Below are 17,756 nucleotides of genomic sequence, written 5' to 3' on the forward strand. Positions count from 1 at the left end.
TGGACCAGTGGGAAGAATTTCACCTGTGAAGTCAAATTCAACTCTTCCGGCAATAGTGTGAAGAAAAGTACCAAATATCCTGCAGCTGAGTGATATTATATTTGAGGCCAAGAGGGAGACAGATGTGAAAGAAGGGTAAAGTGTCCACAATCAGAGCTGCTTCTGCATAACTTTCCTTCACAGAAAGCTGGAATATTCTATGTCTTACATAGAATTTTTCTAGAGAATTTGGGGAAAGGTGAATTGAGACATTACAGGGACCACAAAACAATGTAGCTCTGATTTTAGGGCAGTTTTCACCCCGATTGTACATATAAAGCACTGTAAAGAGTTAAAAAATAATATATCTCATGAGTAAAAGGGAATTGAGGGGCATTTGAGAAGAGAGATGTTTCCCGATGAGATATGCAAAGTGATGGAGAGGTGATGAGGTGAGGAAAGACCTAGAGGGAGGATTTTGTAGATGGCAGATGGTGCAGAGAAGATACTGATTACAGGGGAAAGAATTCACCTGAGAGAGAGGGGGCACAGAGGGTAAAAAATGCTGAAGGCTTCTGTATCCTCACGCCTCGGGGGTTAAGGCCGTTGGTGAAATGGGCTCAGGAGGGGAAAGCTGGATGTGGTGGCATCAAGGCCCACTTTGCTCAAGTCAGGCACTTTTCTCTGTTTTTTTGCTTCTTCCACAGCCCCTGCCAGGGAGTGCTCACATTACATTGTGCCCCTTGCGGCTGGTGCTGGTCTGCTGCTGCTGGTGGTGTCTCTGAGCCTCGTCTGGACCTTCTGCCCTTCCACGCTAGGTAATAAACACAGCCCAGCCCAGACACTCTCCCACAGAGAGAAATCCTGCTCCCCTGCTTGCTACTGGGGACTGCAGCTTTGCCGTCCAACACACGAACACGCTGCAAATGTCACAACTGCACTGATCTCCGAATGTTTGTTTTCTGAAACTTGAATTTCCTGTGTCGGGAGAACGGCTTTGTTCTCAGTGACAAAGGGAGCGATGTAGAAAGGCTTCTACTTCCGATGGCTCAGGCACCTGGTGTATAGCTCACAAAGAGCACTAGCCTTTCTGATGAGCCTCGCTCCATTTGCCATGCTTGGTGGTGCCCTGCGCACCCACAGCTCGGATGCACCATTAGTCAGTAACTACAGCTGAGGTAGTGACCGTGGAAGAGGAACTTTGACTGTTGTCTTTGTTTGTTCCAGGATTCCAGCCCAGGGTCTCAGCACCCCCAGCTTCCGAGGAGCACCAGGTACGGCTCTTTGCAAACTGTCTCTGTCTAAATCAATGTGTCTGTCTCAGGCATTTCTAATCCATCAACTTCATATATTTGGCACTTAAACCAATTTGTTTTGAAAGGTGAAGGTGAAAGAGAGATCTAGCTGTTTGAGTAGCAGAAGGGGAGCAAAGAGCCTTACTGCTAACAATGGTACCAATTTACTGTGGGATAGTGGGCAAGCCACTTAGTACTCTATGACTCAGTTTCCCCATGTGTAAAAAGTGAATAACAAGGTTTACTGCGCAAGGATGATGGGAAGTTTGATATTTTATTGGTTCTGACTGTACCCTTTACAGGGTTTTTGTGCAGCTGCGAACATTTTTGGCACTTATAAGATAAAGAGCCAGAAGAAATTATATTTGTAAAGCACATGAAGATTTTGCAGTGACAGGTGCTGTGGGCCTGAGTCCAAGCTCACTGACCTCAATAGGAGACTACCCATTTATACCAGGTTTGGGTCTAGCAAAATATAATGAGCAGGTGAGTTCTTAAAGTCAGAATCTGACACTGGTTTCCATTCTGATAACACGCACAGTTTACAGGACAATCAGGAGAATCAGAGATGAGAGGGAATTTTTCATCAGGCTAAACTCACTTGGATGTTTGGTGCTCTCACACCCTGTATCCCTTCATTTTACAAGGAGCTGGCTAAATTTACTAATTGTCACCAAACAGGATGGAATCTTATACAATCATCTGGGTTTCAATTCGCGGAATCGCAACGGGCGCACAATGCAGCGATCGGCCAGAGGGAAACGTGTAAAACCCTGAACTGTCTCGTGCAGGGGAATGCACACATGGGAACTGATGGCTGGTTCTCTGCTGATCGGAAGTAGCGGCTGGAAGAAGGCTCTGTCTGTCTCAGTCGCCTTTTTTACTTATTTTCTCCCCTTCTCTGTTTAGAAATAAAAAGTCAGAAGACTCCCACAGAGTCCAGCCTCATCAGGTGGGAAATCTCCTCTTGGGATGTAAAGGCATCGTGGTGTAGATGACTTTACATGTCACATGTGTATTAGATTGGAAGCTCTTTGGGGCAGGGACTGTCTCTTTGTTCTGTGTTTGTGCAGCACCGAGCACAATGAGGCCTGGTCCATAACCGGGGCTGCTGAGTGCTATGGTAACACAATAATTGTCATCATCATCCTCCCCCACGTGCAGGGGGACCTGGACACAACTGGAAGGCTGTGGCTTCCCTGGACAGAGGCCGGATGGCAGGAGCCTGCAGAGGGGACGTGCAGCCCCTGTATATGCCACAGCTCCCCTGATCCTCAGCAGGCACATGATGCCTTTGCAGTAACGTTACATGGACGTACAATGGGATTGTGAAGGGGAAGGATGGATGTGGGAGGAGCTGGGAGGGATGGGAATCTCTCCTCAGACCAGGGCTGGAACTGCTACTCCAGTGTTTCCTCTACAGCAGTGTTTCTCAATGACCAGTCCGTGGACCAGTGCTGGTCCTTGAGATCTCCCTGACACAGTTTAGGAAGGCAGCAAGCCGGTCCCCGGTATCAGAAAGGCTGAGAAATGCTGGTGTAGAGGCTGCTTCTTTCCCCAAAGGCGAAATCCACAGGGCCCCAGGTGCCAGCCTCTGTGCACCATCTAACAATAACATGTTATCAATGACTTGAGCTCTCCTGGTGCCTGAGCCTGCACGCGCTGCCCGTTTACATCACAACTTGTTGTTCAAGCTGTCATTCTAAATATCACTCATTAAAAACAGACGGCATCCCCACTAGTGATTTGTGTGCGTTGCCTTTTTTACCTGTTCAATGCATCAAGCTCAGCTTATTGTGTAATAAGAAAGGTGACCTCTTAAATTCTCTGGGTCAGATTCTGCTCTGGTTTACTGCAGTGTAAATCTGAAGGAGCTGTTTTGCAGTCAGTGGAGTTATTCTGGATTTACTCCAGTGACTCTGAGAGCAGAATCCGGCCCTTTTCATCCCTCTTAGTGTCTATGTTTCTTTGATGGATGGTACAACAAATGTGTTACACACCACTTGTTAGACACACAACTCCACATATGATAAGGACTGTTTTAAAGAGGATTTTTTGTTCTCCATGTCCACTAGAGGCAGGACAAGAAGTAATGGGTTTAATCTGCAGCAGGGAATGTTTGGGGTAGATATTTGGAAAAAGTTTCTAACTCTAAGGGAAGTTCAGCTCTGGAACTAGCTTCCAAGGGAGGTTGTGGAATCCCCGTCACTGGAGGTTTTGAAGAGCAGGTTGAACAAACACCTGTAAGAGATGATCCAGGTTTACTTGTCCAGACCCCTGTGCTGAGGCAGGACCTGGATGACTTTTCAAGGTTCCTTCCAGTCTGACATTTCTATGATTCTCTGAGTGCCAATAAAAATTGAATGATTAAGGGCCTGAATCTGATCTCAGGTTACTGAACCCAACGGGGCTGCAGGAGGGCCCAGATTTCCATTGAGCTTTCAAACTGAGGTCATGAGTGGATGGTGACTTGACATCACTGAGGATGCTTTCAGCAGGATGAGAGCAGCTGGCTCTGGTTCCTTGGCCAACGTCCCATGTGAGTAAATTACTAGAGCTGGTCAGGTCTTTAGAAGAAACCTTTCTTTGTTGGAAAATGCACACTTGTTGAAATGGAGATTTTTTTTTCCCCCAGGGGAAAAGGGTAAGCTTTGATGAATTTTTTGACATGTATTAAAAGTTTCAAAATTGAAAAACTCCAGTTCAAAATGATGAATTGCTGAGAAGTTTAAACTATTTATATTTGAAATCATTTTAAGTTTAACATGGTCAAAATTTTATATAGTCAAAATTGAAAGGAAACATATTCAAAAATATTAAAACAAAAACACTTCCTTTCACACAATCCAAAAATGATTTTTGGTTCTCGGAAACATTTTGAGATTTTAACTTTTCATCTCAGTTTGAGATGAGAAAATTTTTTGATATCTTGAAAATTTTTTGTGCAATGGGAAATTTTCTGGCCCAGCCTGGTAATCACATGAGTGTAAAAGTGCTCCTGTCGCTGCAGTTGGCTAAATTGCACCTTTCCACTTCCTGCCCTAAGCCACCGCGCAGGGCTGCTGTGGGGCTGTCAAACAGCTGCCCCGCTCCACCCCCACAGTGCATGAAGATATTTCTGTATATACTGTAAGGATCCAATTCTGCATGGTGCTGAGGCACTTGCTGTGGTGTGCTGGGCACCCACTGAAATAAGCTAAGTCCAGAGGAGTGGTGCGTGCTCAGCTGCTTTTCGTTTCAGCACCTACCTTCAGTTCCTTAAAGCACTGTACGTTGTAAAGCATTTTCGCTGGGAACCTTAGAGCAGTAAATAGGGCTTTGTGCCATTGTCAGTCCGTGTTACTGGGAGGGTGATAACAGGCCCTTACAGGAACTGGGCTGGGGAGACATTGTGCTTGAATAGCATTATGATTTCCATGGTCTTATTTGTACAACCACTGACAACATTCAGCCCCTTAACAGTGACCCTGGGGACCGGATTCTCATTTGCACTAAGCCCCTTTCCACCATGGTAATGCACAAGGGCCTGGAAGTGGGTGTGAGTGTAATTTATGCTCCTTTAAACTCCTCTTTACCTTGGTGCAAAGGAGAAGCTGTGTAATTGAGAGTAATGCCCTTGGGCTAGAAATCAGACAGAATCTTGACCAGTCCAGCCTTCCTTTAAACTCTTGCTTCCATTTAATATTGATTGAGGCAGGGACTGCAGGATTTAGCCCAGGTAGCTCCACACCCATGAGAGAGAGCGAGAGAGGGAGGGGAAGGAAGGAAGATGGTCCCCAGCATTAGAGAGCTGCCGGGAAGGGGTTTCTGACAGATCAGTCCCCACTTTGCCAGGGGAGCTGCAGTCAGTCAGTGCAGCCTCATAAGTGGGCTTGAGGCTAAGGAGACCTGGCCAAGGCACCGAGGGAATCTGGTCTTTTCTGAGCCAATGGCTCTAATTGCTAGCCCACGTTGCCCTCTATTGTCAGCTGTTTCAGAAGGGTCACTGACAGATGCACTTTTCTTCTCGCTCCTTGCTTTGTGCAGCCAGACGCAGCTTTCGAACCTGCCGTGTTCCGTTCATTTTTAGCCAGATTATTGGCAGATGGAAAGGGAGGCGGGGGGGGGCACTTAACTTCCACTGGCTTCAGTAGGAGCGAGTCAGCTAACCCTCTTAGCCATGTTTGAAAATCTCACGAGGCACCTCTCTGCATTTATAGGCACCGAAATACTTTTGAAAATCTGGCCCGCAGGCAGTTTTTAAAATGGGACTTGGTCTCTTTTGAAAATTGTATCCCTTGTTGTCTTATTTCTCACACAAGTCAGAGCTTTCAGTGGGATGATTTAAAGTGCTATTAAAGTCCTCCAAGATGAGACTCCAAATGATTGTTAGAGGCAAATTTTGTAGCACCAAGAAATATGATACAACAATGGACCAAACCTGGGGAGAGATTTAGCTTGGGATTGTCAAAAGAACTAAGTGATTTAGGAGCATTTTCCTTTGAAAGTCAATGGGACTTGTGCTCCGAAGTCTTGTGGGTTTGTTTATATACATCATCCATGTTCTGGAGGTTTAAAATTATTCTAAATCATTAGAGTACACCCCTATGCCATTGAAACGCAGAGAAATTCTACAAGAAATGCTGTACCCTCTGCAGAGTCTTTAACCCACCCCTCTAGTATCTATCAGCACAGCACATCCTCCTCAGAGGCGTTCCTCACTGGGAATGACCAAGACACTGTACCCAGTCACTGCAGCAGTGCGCTGGGCATCAACCTTTGGACTAGTCTGTCAGGATTTTGTTCTCCTTTTTTATGAAAATGATCTTTGCCGAGTATCTGGTTTTATCTTCTTTAGGTAAAACTTCTGCATTAAACTCTGGAATTGGGAAAACAGCCTCTTCAGTAGGACACCAGTGTTGAATATCTATGATATGTTTGGAAACTTTTGCTGGATATTAATTGCATTTCCATTCACTTGTACAAAGTTAGAGCAGCTTTTTTAGCATTTTGGATGCAGAGAATAACTAACAGATTAAGTAATTTCTTTTGCTGAGCTATCCATTCCATCTGTGGCAGTTGGAGACCTGGCAGAAACTGAATATTAATGATATTTTATTTCTCCAGTGCTAGGAGTGCAGTTATTTCTGCACCAGACTCAGCGGATCCAGTTTGTTGAAGTTAGTGAAACCGCAAAGATCCACTGTTCTTCCACAGAAAAATTGGAAGAAAGTAGAATGTTTTGGTATTTGAGAAGAGAAGGAGAGAAACCCACCTGCATTAAGCGCTGTTTGGATGATCAAAATGTAAGTAAGTTTGCTTGCAAACACAAGATGCACAGCTCGACACTGGAAATCCGCAATATCCAAAAGACTGAGTCTGGCATTTACTACTGTGCATATATAGACAGCAGCTACCTGCTTTTCGGGAATGGATCCACGCTGATTGTTGGAGGTAAGGAACCATAGCTTGTTTAAGGAGACTAATAACTGATTGACAAAGCATATTTCGTATTCCCATTAAAATGTGACAAGATACCATAGCTATTGATGAATGGTTCAAAGGAAAGCATGCTTTAAGCCAAGCATATCAGCTAAACATTAAATGCTCTGGGTATAGAAGGAATATAACAACATTTATAGTTGTAAAATATATGTGTAAAACCTGAAAGAGCCAAAAGTAAACTATTGAAGTTTCTCTGTGACTGTTCAGGGCCCCCAGGTAGGGAATATTTCTAACCTAAGAGTTATGTTTGCATGAAGTAATATTTTTAGTTAATGAAAAGTTTATAAAATTTATAAAAATTGTTCGCAATTTTCCTTCTAGGTAGTGCAGCTATATCCTAGTTAGTGTTGGTGTGGTAATTTAATATTTCCTTCTTCAATACATTTGTTCCTTTGAATTAACATCTTAGTGAATGATAGTGTGCAGTGTTGCTGTAGCCGTGTTGGTCCCAGGATATTAGAGAGACAAGGTGGGTGAGGTAATAGCTTTCATTAGGCCAACTTCTGTTGGTGAGAGAGACAAGCTTTCTTGCTGACACAGAGCTCTCCTTCTGGTCTGGGAAATGACACTCTGAATATATTTCCCAGACCTGAAGGAGAGCTCTGTGGCAGCTTGAAAGTTTGTGTCTTTCACCAGCAGAAGTTGGTCCAATGAAGGATTTTACCTCAACCACCTTGTCTCTCTGGGTGAAAGATAAATACCTTTAATCAGACTGCAGCTCATTTGATCATCACACTGAAATATCACACCACCTTCTGCTCAGACAGTTATACCAAGAGCAGCTGGGTGATGCTTCTGGTCCCATTTCCACATGACATTCAAGTCACTGGGACAGCAAATCTGGCTTGTGTGATCCATGGAGTGTCCAGCCCAGTTCATGTTTCCTGGAGTGTTTCTGGGGAGCTGCAGGAACAGGGGCTGACACGCTCATTGAAAGCAAAGGATGGATCTTTAACCCTCATAAATCACATCAGCGTCCCCATGGACACCTGGACCAGTGGGAAGAATTTCACCTGTGAAGTCAAATTCAACTCTTCTGGCAGCAGTGTGAAGAAAAGTACCAGATATCCTGAAGGTGAGTGATGATATATTTGAGACCAAGGGAGACTCAGATGTGAAATAAGGGTGAAGTGGCCACAATCAGAGCTGCTTCTACGTAACTTTCCATCACAGAAAGCTGGAATATTCTATGTCTTAGTTAAAATTTCTCTAGAGAATTTGGGGAAAGGTAATGTGAGACATTACAGGGATCATAAGACAATGGAGCTCAGCTCTCTACTGCAGCTTTCACCCAGATTGTACATATAAAGCACTGTAAAGACTTAAAAAATAATATATCTCTTGAGTAAAGGGGAATTGAGAGGCATTTGAGAAGAGAGATGTGTTCCAGCAAGATATGCAAAGTGATGGAGAGGCGGTGAGGTGAGGAGAGACCTAGAGGGAGGATTTTGTAGATGGCAGAAGGTCCAGAGAAGATTCTGATTACAGGGGAAAGAATTCACCTAAGGGAAAGGGGGCAACACAGAGGGTGAAAGGTGCTGAAGGCTCCTGTTGTCTCACTCCTCGGAGGTTAAGGCCTGTGGTGAAATGGGGGTCAGGAGGGAAGAGCTGGATGTGGGGGCATCACGACCCTCTTGGCTCAAGTCAGCCACTTACTTGTGTCTGTTTGTTTGCTTCCTCCACAGCCCCTGCCAGCGAGTGCTCATATTACATTGTGCCCCTTGCGGCTGGTGCTGGTCTGCTGCTGCTGGTGGTGTCTCTGAGCCTCGTCTGGACCCTCTGCCCTTCCGCACTAGGTAATAAACAAAGCCCAGCCCAGCCCAGCCCAGCTCAGACCATCTCCCTTAGGGAGAAATCCTACTCCCCTGCTTGCTACTGGGGACTGCAACTGTCCCATCCAACACATAAACATGCTCCAAATGTCACAACTGCCAGCACTGATCTCAGAATGTTTGTTTTCTGAAACGTGAATTTCCTGTGTCGGGAGAACGGCTTTGTTCTCCGTGACAAAGGGAGCGATGTAGAAAGGCTTCTACTGCCCCTGGCCCAGGCACCTTGTCTATAGCTCACAAAGAGCACTAGCCTTTCTGAGGAGCCTCGCTCCATTTGCCATCATGGTGGTGCCCTGGGCACCCACAGCTCGGATGCACCATTAGTCAATGAACCAGTTGGGGGAGTGACCATTGGAAGAGGAACTTTGACTGTTGTCTTTGTTTGTTCCAGGACTCAAGCCCAGGACCTCAGCACCCCCAGCTTCAGAGGAGCCCCAGGTACGGCTCTTTGCAAACTGTCTCTGTCTAAATCAATGTGTCTGTCTCAGACATTTCTAATCCATCCATCAACTTCATATATTTAGTAATTAAACCGGTTATTCTGGAAGGAGGAGGGGAAAGTGAGATCTAGCTGTTGGAGTAGTTGAAAGGGAGCAAAGAGTCTTACTGCTGACTCTGGTACCAATTTACTGTGGGATAGTGGGGAAGTCACTTAGTGCTCTGTGACTCTGTTTCCCCATATGTAAAATATGGATAACTAGACTTACTGCTCAAGGATGATGGGAAGTTTGATGTTTTATTGTTCCTGACTGTGCCCTTTACAGGGTTTTTGTGTGGAGCTGGGAACATTTTTGGCACTTATAAGATAAAGAGCTTTGAGAAATTATATTTGCAAAGCACATGAAGATTTTTCAGTGACAGGTGCTGTGGCCCTGATCCAAACCTCAGTGACCTCAATAGGACACTGTCCATTGACATGGGGTTTAGATCTGGCAAAATATTGTCAGTAGCTGAGTTCTTAAATTCAGAATCCAGGGCTTGTTTCCATTCTGATAACATGCACAGCTAACAGGACAAGCAGGAGAAACAGAGATGAGATGGGATTTTTCATCAGACTAAACTCACTTGGATGTTCGGTTCTGTCTCAGCTTGTGTCCCTTCATTTTACAAGGAGGTGGCTCATGTTACTAATTGTCACCAAACAGGGTGGAATCTTATACGCTCATCTGGATTTTGATTCACGGAATCGCAATGGGCGCACGATGCAGCGATCGGCCAGAGGGAAAAGCATAAAACCCTGAACAGTCTAGTGCAGGGGAATCCACACATGGGAACTGATGTCTGGTTCTCTGCTGATCGGATGTAGCAGCCGGAAGAAGGCTCTGCCTGTCTCCGTCTCCTTTCTTTTTTATTTTCTCCACTTCTCTGTTTAGAATAAAAAGCTCAGAAGATCCCCACAGAGTCCAGCCTCATCAGGTGGGAAATCTCCTTTTAGGATATAATAATAAAGGCATCAGGGTGTAGATGACTTTACACGTCACGTGTGTATTAGATTGGAAGCTCTTTGGGGCAGGGACTGTCTCTCTGTTCTGTGTGCAGCGCCTAGCACAACGGGGCCTGGTCCATAACCGGGACTCCTGGGTGCTATGGTAACACAATCATTATCATCATCCTCCTCCTCCTCTCGTCTGCAGAGGGACCCAGACACAGCTGAATGGCTTCAGCTGCCCTGCACAGAGTGAGGCCAGGTGGGAGGAGCGTGAAGAGGGGATGTGCTGCCCCAGTGTGTGCCACGGCTCCCCTGGCCCCCAGCAGACACATGCTCCCTTTGCAGTAACGCTACATGGACGTGCAATGGGATTGGGAAGGGGAAGGATGGATGCAGGAGCTGGGAGGGATGGGAATCTCTCCCCAGGCTAGGGCTGGAGCTGCTAGTCCAGTGCTTCCTCTGGAGCAGTGTTTCTCAATGACCCATCTGTGGACCAGTGCCGGTCCCTGAGATCTCCCTGACACAGTTTAGGAAGGCAGCCAGGCGGTCCCTGGTACCCAAAAGGCTGAGAAACGCTGCTCTAGAGTCTGCTGCTTTCCCCCAAAGGCGAGATCCACAGAGCCCTGTGTTCCAGCCCCTCTGCGCCATCTAATAACAACACGTTATCAATGACTGGCGCTCTCCTGGTGCCTGAGCCTGCACGCGCTGCCTGTTTACATCACAACTTGTTATTGTTCAAGCTGTCGTTCAAACTGTCACTCATTAAAAAGACCCAGTATTGATGTTCGTGTGTCTTGCTTTTTTTATCTGTTCAACACATCAAGCTCAGCTTATTGTGTAATAAATAAGGTGATCTCTTAAATTCTTTGGGCCAGATTCTGCTCTGGTTTACAGCAGTGTAAATCTGGAGGAGCTCTGTTGCAGTCAGTGGAGTTATTCTGGATTTACTCCGGAGTCTCTGAGAGCAGAAGCTGGCCCTGTCTATCCCACTTAGCATCTGTGTTTCTCTTGGTGGATGATACAACGAATGCGTTACCCAGAACTTGTTACACACACATCTTCAACCATGGTAAGGGCTGTCCACTAAAGTCTGGAGAAGAAGTAATGGGCTTAATCTGCAGCAAGGGAGATTTAGGGTAGGTGTTAGGAAAAGCTTTGTAACTCTAAGGAGAGTTTGGCTCTGGAACAGGCTTCCAAGGGAGGTTGTGGTCTCCTCTGGTTCCTTGGCCAACTTCCCCTGTGGGTAATTACAAGAGCTGGTCAGGAGTCTTTAGAAGAAACATTTCTTTCTCAGAAAATACCCATTTGTTGAAGTGAAGATTTGTTTTCCATAGGAAAAGCGTCTGTTTTGATTAATTTTTTTACTTGATAAAAAAGTTTCAGAATTTCAAAATGAAACATTCTGGTTGTCCAGTTCAAAAAGACATCTTGCTTAGAAATATACACTAATTATAGTGGAATTTTTTTTTAAAATATATCGTGGTCAAAAAATTATATGGTCAGAATTGGAAGGAAACATTTCAAAATTCTTAAAACAAAATGCTGCCTTTCACCCAAACCGAAAATGATTTTTGGTTGAAGAAATGACTTGAGATTTTGACTTTTTGTACCGACAGAAGAAAATGTTTCAGTCTCTTGAAATGAAATCCATTTTCTGCCCAGGCCTGGTAATTACAAGAGTGTAAAATTGCTCCTCTAGCTGCAGTTGGCTACATTGCTCCTTTCCACTTCCTGCCCTAAGGCACTGCGCAGGGCTGCTGTGGGGCTGTCAAACAGCTGCCCCGCTCCACCCCCACCGTATATGAAGAGATTTCTATTTACACTGTAAGGGCCCAATCCTGCATGGTGCTGAGGCATTTCCTGTGACTTGCTGGGCAACCGCAACACTGAGTAAAGTCAAGGGGAGAGGTGGGTGCTCAGTTGCTCCTAGGCTCAGCTCCTACCTTCCATTCCCTAAAGCACTGTACATTGTAAAGCATGTTCGCTGGGAACCTTAGAGCAGTAAATAGGGCTTTGTGCCATTGTCAGTCCGTGTTACTAGGAGGGTGATAACAGGCCTTTACAGGAACTGAGCTGGGGAGACATTGTGGTTGAATAGCGTTATGATTTCTATGGTCTTATCTGTACCACCGCTGACAACCCCTTAACAGCGACCCTGGGGACCGGATTCTCATTTGCACTAAGCCCCTTTCCACCACGGTAACGCACAGGGGCCTGGCAGTGGGTGTCAGTGTAATTTATGCTCCTCTAAACTCCTCTTTACATTGGTGCAAAGGGGAAGCTGTGTAATTGTGAATAATGCCCTTTGCTAGAAATCAGGCAGAATCTTGGCCAGTCCAGTCGTCCTTTAAACACCTGCTTCCGCTTAACATTGCCTCAGTCAGGGACTGTGGGATTTAGCCCAGGTCGCTCCCCAAGCTTTCTAAGCAGCCCCGTTCAGTTAATTTTAACCAGTTTATTGGTAGACTCAAGGGGTGGCGCTTAACTGCCATTGACTTCAGTAGGAGTCAACCCTCTTAGCCAGGTTTGAAAATCCCACTAGGCATCTGTCTGCATTTATAGGCACCTACATACCTTTGCAAATCTGGCCCAAAGTCACTTTTGGAAACGGGACTTAGACTATTTTGAAAATCGTGTCTTATGTTGTCTTTTTTTCTCACACATGCCAGAGCTTTCAGTTTGATGATCTACAGTGCGGTTAACAGTCCTCCAAGACAAGACAAGACAACAACCTTTACATGTCTGCATTGTGCCACCAAGAACTGGGCTACAATAAACCAAACATGGAAGGCTGGGGAGGATTGACACTGAGATTGTCAGAGGCCCTAAGTGGTTTAGGAGCATTTTCCTTTGAAAGTCAAAGGGGCTTGTGCACCGAACTCATGTGGGTTTGTTTATTTACATCATCCATATTCTGGATGTTTAATTATTCCGAATTATTATTTACATCCCTGAGCCACTGGAATGCAGAGAAAATCTACAAGAAATGCTGTAGCCTCTGCAGAGTCTTTAGCCCACCCATCACCACAGCACATCCTCCTCGGAGGCGTCCCTCACTGGAAATGACCAAGACACTGTACCCAGTCACTGCAGCAGTGCACTCGGCGTCAGCCTTTGGGCCAGTGTGTCAGGATTTTCTCCTACTGTTTTTATGAACATGATCTTTGCCGAGTATCTGCTTTTATCTTCCTTAGGTAAAACTTCTGCATTAAGCTCTGGAATTGGGAAAACAGCCTTGACAGTAGGACACTAGAATTGAATACTGTATCTATGATATGTTTTGAAACTTTTGCTGGATATTAATTGCATTTCTGTTCACTTGTATAAAGTTACAGCAGCATTTGGGATGCAGAGAATAAATATTATCAGATTAAGTAATTTCTTTTGCTGAGCTATCCATTCCAGCTGTGGCAGTTGGAGACCTGACGGACACTGACTATAACAATATTTTATTTCTCCAGTGCTGGGAGTGCAGTTATTTCTGCACCAGACTCAGCGGATCCAGTTTGTTGAAGTTAGTGACACCGCAAAGATCCACTGTTCTTCCACAGAAAACTTGGAAGGAGGAAGTAACATGTTTTGGTATTTGAGAAGAGAAGGTGAGAAACCCACCTGCATTAAGCGCTGTTTGGATGATCAAAATGTAAGTAAATTTGCTTGCAAACACGAGACACACAGCTCGACACTGGAAATCAACAACGTCCAAAAGACTGAATCTGGCATTTACTACTGTGCATATAGATACAGCAGCTACCTGATTTTCGGGAATGGATCCATGCTGATTGTTGGAGGTAAGGAACCATAGCTTGTTTAAGGAGACTAACAACTGATAGATAAAGCGTATTTCATGTTTCCATTAAAATGTGACAAGATACCATAGTTATTGCTGAATGGTTCAAAGGAAAGCATGCTTTAAGCCAAACAGATCAGCTAAACATTAAATTCTTTGGGTATAGAAGGAATATAACAACATTTATTGTTATAAAATATATGTGTAAAACTTGAAAATGCCAAAAATAAACTATTGAAGTTTCTCTGTGACTGTTCAGGGCACCCAGGTAGGGAACATAAGTCAGACAAGGTGGGTGAGGTAATATCTTTTACTGGGCCAACTTTGGTTGGTGAGAGAGACGAGCTTCCTTGCTGACACAGAGCTCTTCTTCAGATCTGGAAAATGACTCTCTCAATACGTTTCCCAGACCTGAAGGAGAGCTCTGAAGCAGCTTGAAAGTTTGTGTCTTTCACCAACAGAAGTTGGTCCAATGAATGGTTTTACCTCACCCACCTTGTCTCTCTGAGTGAAAGATTAATACCTTTAATCAGACTGCAGCTCACTTGATCATTGCACTGAATTCACCACCTCCGTTTGCTCAGACAGTTATACCAAGAGCAGCTGGGTGATGCTTCTGGTTCCATTTCCACGTGACAGTCAAGTCACTGGGACAGCGAATCTGGCTTGTGTGATCTATGGAGTGTCCAGCCCGGTCCATGTTTCCTGGAGTGTTTCTGGGGAGCTGCAGGAACAGGGGCTGACACGCTCATTGAAAGCAAAGGATGGATCTTTAACCCTCATAACTCACATCAGCGTCCCCATGGACACCTGGACCAGTGGGAAGAATTTCACCTGTGAAGTCAAATTCAACTCTTCCGGCAACAGTGTGAAGAAAAGTACCAGATATTCTGCAGGTGAGTGATACTATATTTGAGACCAAGGGAGACTCAGAGGTGAAGTAGGGGTGAAGTGGCCACAATCAGAGCTGCTTCTATGTAACTTTCCATCACAGAAAGCTGGAATATTCTATGTCTTAGTTAAAATTTCTCTTGAGAATTTGGGGAAAGGTAATGTGAGACATTACAGGGATCATAAGACAATGGAGCTCAGCTCTCTACTGCAGCTTTCACCCAGATTGTACATATAAAGCACTGTAAAGACTTAAAAAATAATATATCTCTTGAGTAAAGGGGAATTGAGAGGCATTTGAGAAGAGAGATGTGTTCCAGTGAGATATGCAAAGTGATGGAGAGGCGGTGAGGTGAGGAGAGACCTAGAGGGAGGATTTTGTAGATGGCACAAGGTCCAGAGAAGATTCTGATTACAGGGGAAAGAATTCGCCTAAGGGAAAGGGGGCAACACAGAGGGTGAAAGGTGCTGAAGGCTCCTGTCGCCTCTCTCCTCAGGGGTTAAGGCCTGTGGTGAAATGGGGATCAGGAGGGAAGAGCTGGATGTGGTGGCATCACGAGCCTCTTGGCTCGAGTCAGCCACTTACTTGTGTCTGGTTTTTAGCTTCCTCCACAGCCCCTGCCAGGGAGTGCTCACATTACATTGTGCCCCTTGCGGCTGGTGCTGGTCTGCTGCTGCTGGTGGTGTCTCTGAGCCTCGTCTGGACCCTCTGCCCTTCCACGCTAGGTAATAAACACAGCCCTGCCCAGCTCAGACCATCTCCCTTACGGAGAAATCCTACTCCCCTGCTTGCTACTGGGGACTGCAACTGTCCCATCCAACACATAAACATGCTCCAAATGTCACAACTGCCAGCCCTGATCTCAGAATGTTTGTTTTCTGAAACGTGAATTCCCTGTGTCGGGAGAACGGCTTTGTTCTCCGTGACAAAGGGAGCGATGTGGAAAGGAATCTACTGCCCCTGGCCCAGGCACCTTGTGTATAGCTCACAAAGAGCACTAGCCTTTCTGAGGAGCCTCTCTCTATTTACCATGCATGGTGGTGCCCTGGGCACCCACAGCTCGGATGCACCATTAGTCAATGAACCAGTTGGGGAAGTGACCATTGGAAGAGGAAATTTTACTGTTGTCTTTGTTTGTTCCAGGACTCAAGCCCAGGACCTCAGCACCCCCAGCTTCCGAGGAGCCCCAGGTACGGCTCTTTGCAAACTGTCTCTGTCTAAATCAATGTGTCTGTCTCAAGAATTTCTAATCCATCAACTTCTTATGTTTAGTAATTAAACTGGTTGTTCTGGAAGGAGAAGATGAAAGTGAGATCTAGTGGTTGGAGTAGCTGAAAGGGAGCAAAGAGCATTAATACTAACTCTGTATCAATTTACTGTGGGATAGTGGGCAAGTCACTTACTGCTCTGTGACTCAGTTTCCCCATGTGTAAAAAGTGGATAACTAGACTTACTGCTCAAGGATAATGGGAAGTTTGATATTTTATTGTTCCTGACTGTGCCCTTTACAGGGTTTATGTGTGGAGCTGGGAACATTTTTGGCACCTATAAGGTAAAGAGCTTTGAGAAATTATATTTGCAAAGCACACGAAGATTTTCCAGTGACAGGTGCTATGGGCCTGATCCAAAGCTCAGTGACCTCAATAGGAAACTGTCCATTGACATGGAGTTTGGATCTGGCCAAATGTTGTCAGTAGCTGAGTTCTTAAAGTCTAGGAACCCAGAATCCTGCGCTGGATTCCATTCTGATACCATGTACCGTTTATAGGACAAGCAGAAGAATCAGAGATGAGATGGGATTTTTCATCAGACTAAACTCACTTGGATGTTCGGTTCTGTTTCACCCTGTGTCCCTTCATTTTACAAGGGGGTGGCTCATGTTACTAATTGTCGCCAAACAGGGTGGAATCTTATACGCTCATCTGGATTTTGATTCGCGGAATCACAAGGGGCGCACGATGCAGCGATCGGCCAGAGAGAAACGTGTAAAAGCCTGAACTGTCTAGTGCAGGGGATTGCACAAATGGGAACTGATGTCTGGTTCTCTGCTGATGGGACGTAGCCGCTGGAAGAAGGCTCTGTCTGTCTCCGTCTCCTTTCTTTTTGTATTTTCTCCACTTCTCTGTTTAGAATAAAAAGGTCAGAAGATCCCCACAGGGTCCAGCCTCATCAGGTGGGAAATCTCCTTTTGGGGTTAAAGGCATCATGGTGTAGATGATTTTACACGTCACTTGTGTATTAGATTGGAAGCTCTTTGGGGGCAGGGACTGTCTCTTTGTTCTGTGTTTGTGCAGCCCCTAGCACAATGGGTGCTATGCTAACACAATAATTGTCATCATCATCCTCTCATCTGCAGAGGGACCCAGACACAGCTGAATGGCTGCAGCTTCCCTGCAGAGAGTGAGGTCAGATGGCAGGAGCCTGCAGAGGGGATGTGCAGCCTCTGTAGACACCACAGCTCCCAACTCCCCTGATCATCAGCAGGCGCATGCTCCCTTTGCAGTAACGTAACATAGACGTGCAATGGGATTGGGAAGGGGAAGGATGGATGCAGGAGCTGGGAGGCGTGAGAATCTCTCCCCAGGCCAGGGCTGGAGCTGCTATTCCAGTGCTTCCTCTGGAGCAGTGTTTCTCAACGACCCGTCTGTGGACCAGTGCCGGTCCCTGAGATCTCCCTGACACAGTTTAGGAAGGCAGCCAGGTGGTCCCTGGTATCCAAAAGGCTGAGAAACGCTGCTCTAGAGTCTGCTGCTTTCCCCCAAAGGCGAGATCCACAGAGCCCTGTGTTCCAGCCCCTCTGCGCCATCTAATAACAACACGTTATCAATGACTGGCGCTCTCCTGGTGCCTGAGCCTGCACGTGCTGCCTGCTTACATCACAACTGGTTGTTGTTCAAGCTGTCGTTCAAACTGTCACTCAATAAAAAGACCCAGAATTGATGTTCGTGTGTCTTGCCTTTTTTATCTGTTCAATGCATCAAGCTCAGCTTATTGTGTAATAAATAAGGTGATCTCTTAAATTCTTTGGGCCAGATTCTGCTCTGGTTTACAGCAG

General features: G+C 45.6%; 3 protein-coding genes across 7 annotated transcripts in view; all 3 read left to right on the forward strand.

The window, feature by feature from the left end:
* The window catches only part of LOC114018599 (immunoglobulin kappa light chain-like), a 68,237-nt gene that overhangs the window by 33,277 nt on the left and 17,204 nt on the right, over positions 1-17,756 (forward strand). Inside the window, exons 4-6 of one of the 3 annotated variants that reach the window (XM_043535041.1) lie at positions 687-797; positions 1,207-1,253; positions 1,956-2,177. The exons of 1 other annotated variant lie outside the window; for it this stretch is intronic. In XM_043535041.1, coding sequence (XP_043390976.1) covers positions 687-797; positions 1,207-1,253; positions 1,956-2,051 — 254 coding nt within the window. In that variant the 3' untranslated portion in view covers positions 2,052-2,177. One more of the 3 variants, XM_043535043.1, reaches the window with a different exon arrangement.
* On the forward strand, positions 5,770-10,791 carry LOC119564062 (immunoglobulin kappa light chain-like). The gene is made up of 6 exons (XM_037882588.2): positions 5,770-6,111; positions 6,381-6,707; positions 7,522-7,833; positions 8,444-8,554; positions 8,982-9,028; positions 9,736-10,791. The coding sequence occupies exons 1-6, from the start codon at positions 6,069-6,071 to the stop codon at positions 9,829-9,831; spliced, it is 936 nt and encodes a 311-aa protein (XP_037738516.1). The 5' UTR covers positions 5,770-6,068; the 3' UTR covers positions 9,832-10,791.
* LOC119564055 (immunoglobulin kappa light chain) lies at positions 12,571-17,640 on the forward strand. Of its 3 annotated transcripts, none has more exons than XM_037882571.2 (6): positions 12,573-13,213; positions 13,481-13,810; positions 14,394-14,705; positions 15,316-15,426; positions 15,845-15,891; positions 16,603-17,640. In XM_037882571.2, the coding sequence occupies exons 1-6, from the start codon at positions 13,171-13,173 to the stop codon at positions 16,696-16,698; spliced, it is 939 nt and encodes a 312-aa protein (XP_037738499.1). In that variant the 5' UTR covers positions 12,573-13,170; the 3' UTR covers positions 16,699-17,640. The 3 variants fall into 3 exon arrangements, with proteins under 3 accessions (XP_043390984.1, XP_037738499.1, XP_037738498.1); XM_037882570.2 differs by having other exon boundaries at positions 15,304-15,426; positions 16,603-17,634; XM_043535049.1 differs by lacking the exon at positions 15,316-15,426 and having other exon boundaries at positions 12,571-13,213; positions 16,603-17,634.

Source organism: Chelonia mydas, chromosome 24, assembly GCF_015237465.2.
Source record: "Chelonia mydas isolate rCheMyd1 chromosome 24, rCheMyd1.pri.v2, whole genome shotgun sequence".
Classification (NCBI taxonomy): Eukaryota; Metazoa; Chordata; order Testudines; family Cheloniidae; genus Chelonia; species Chelonia mydas.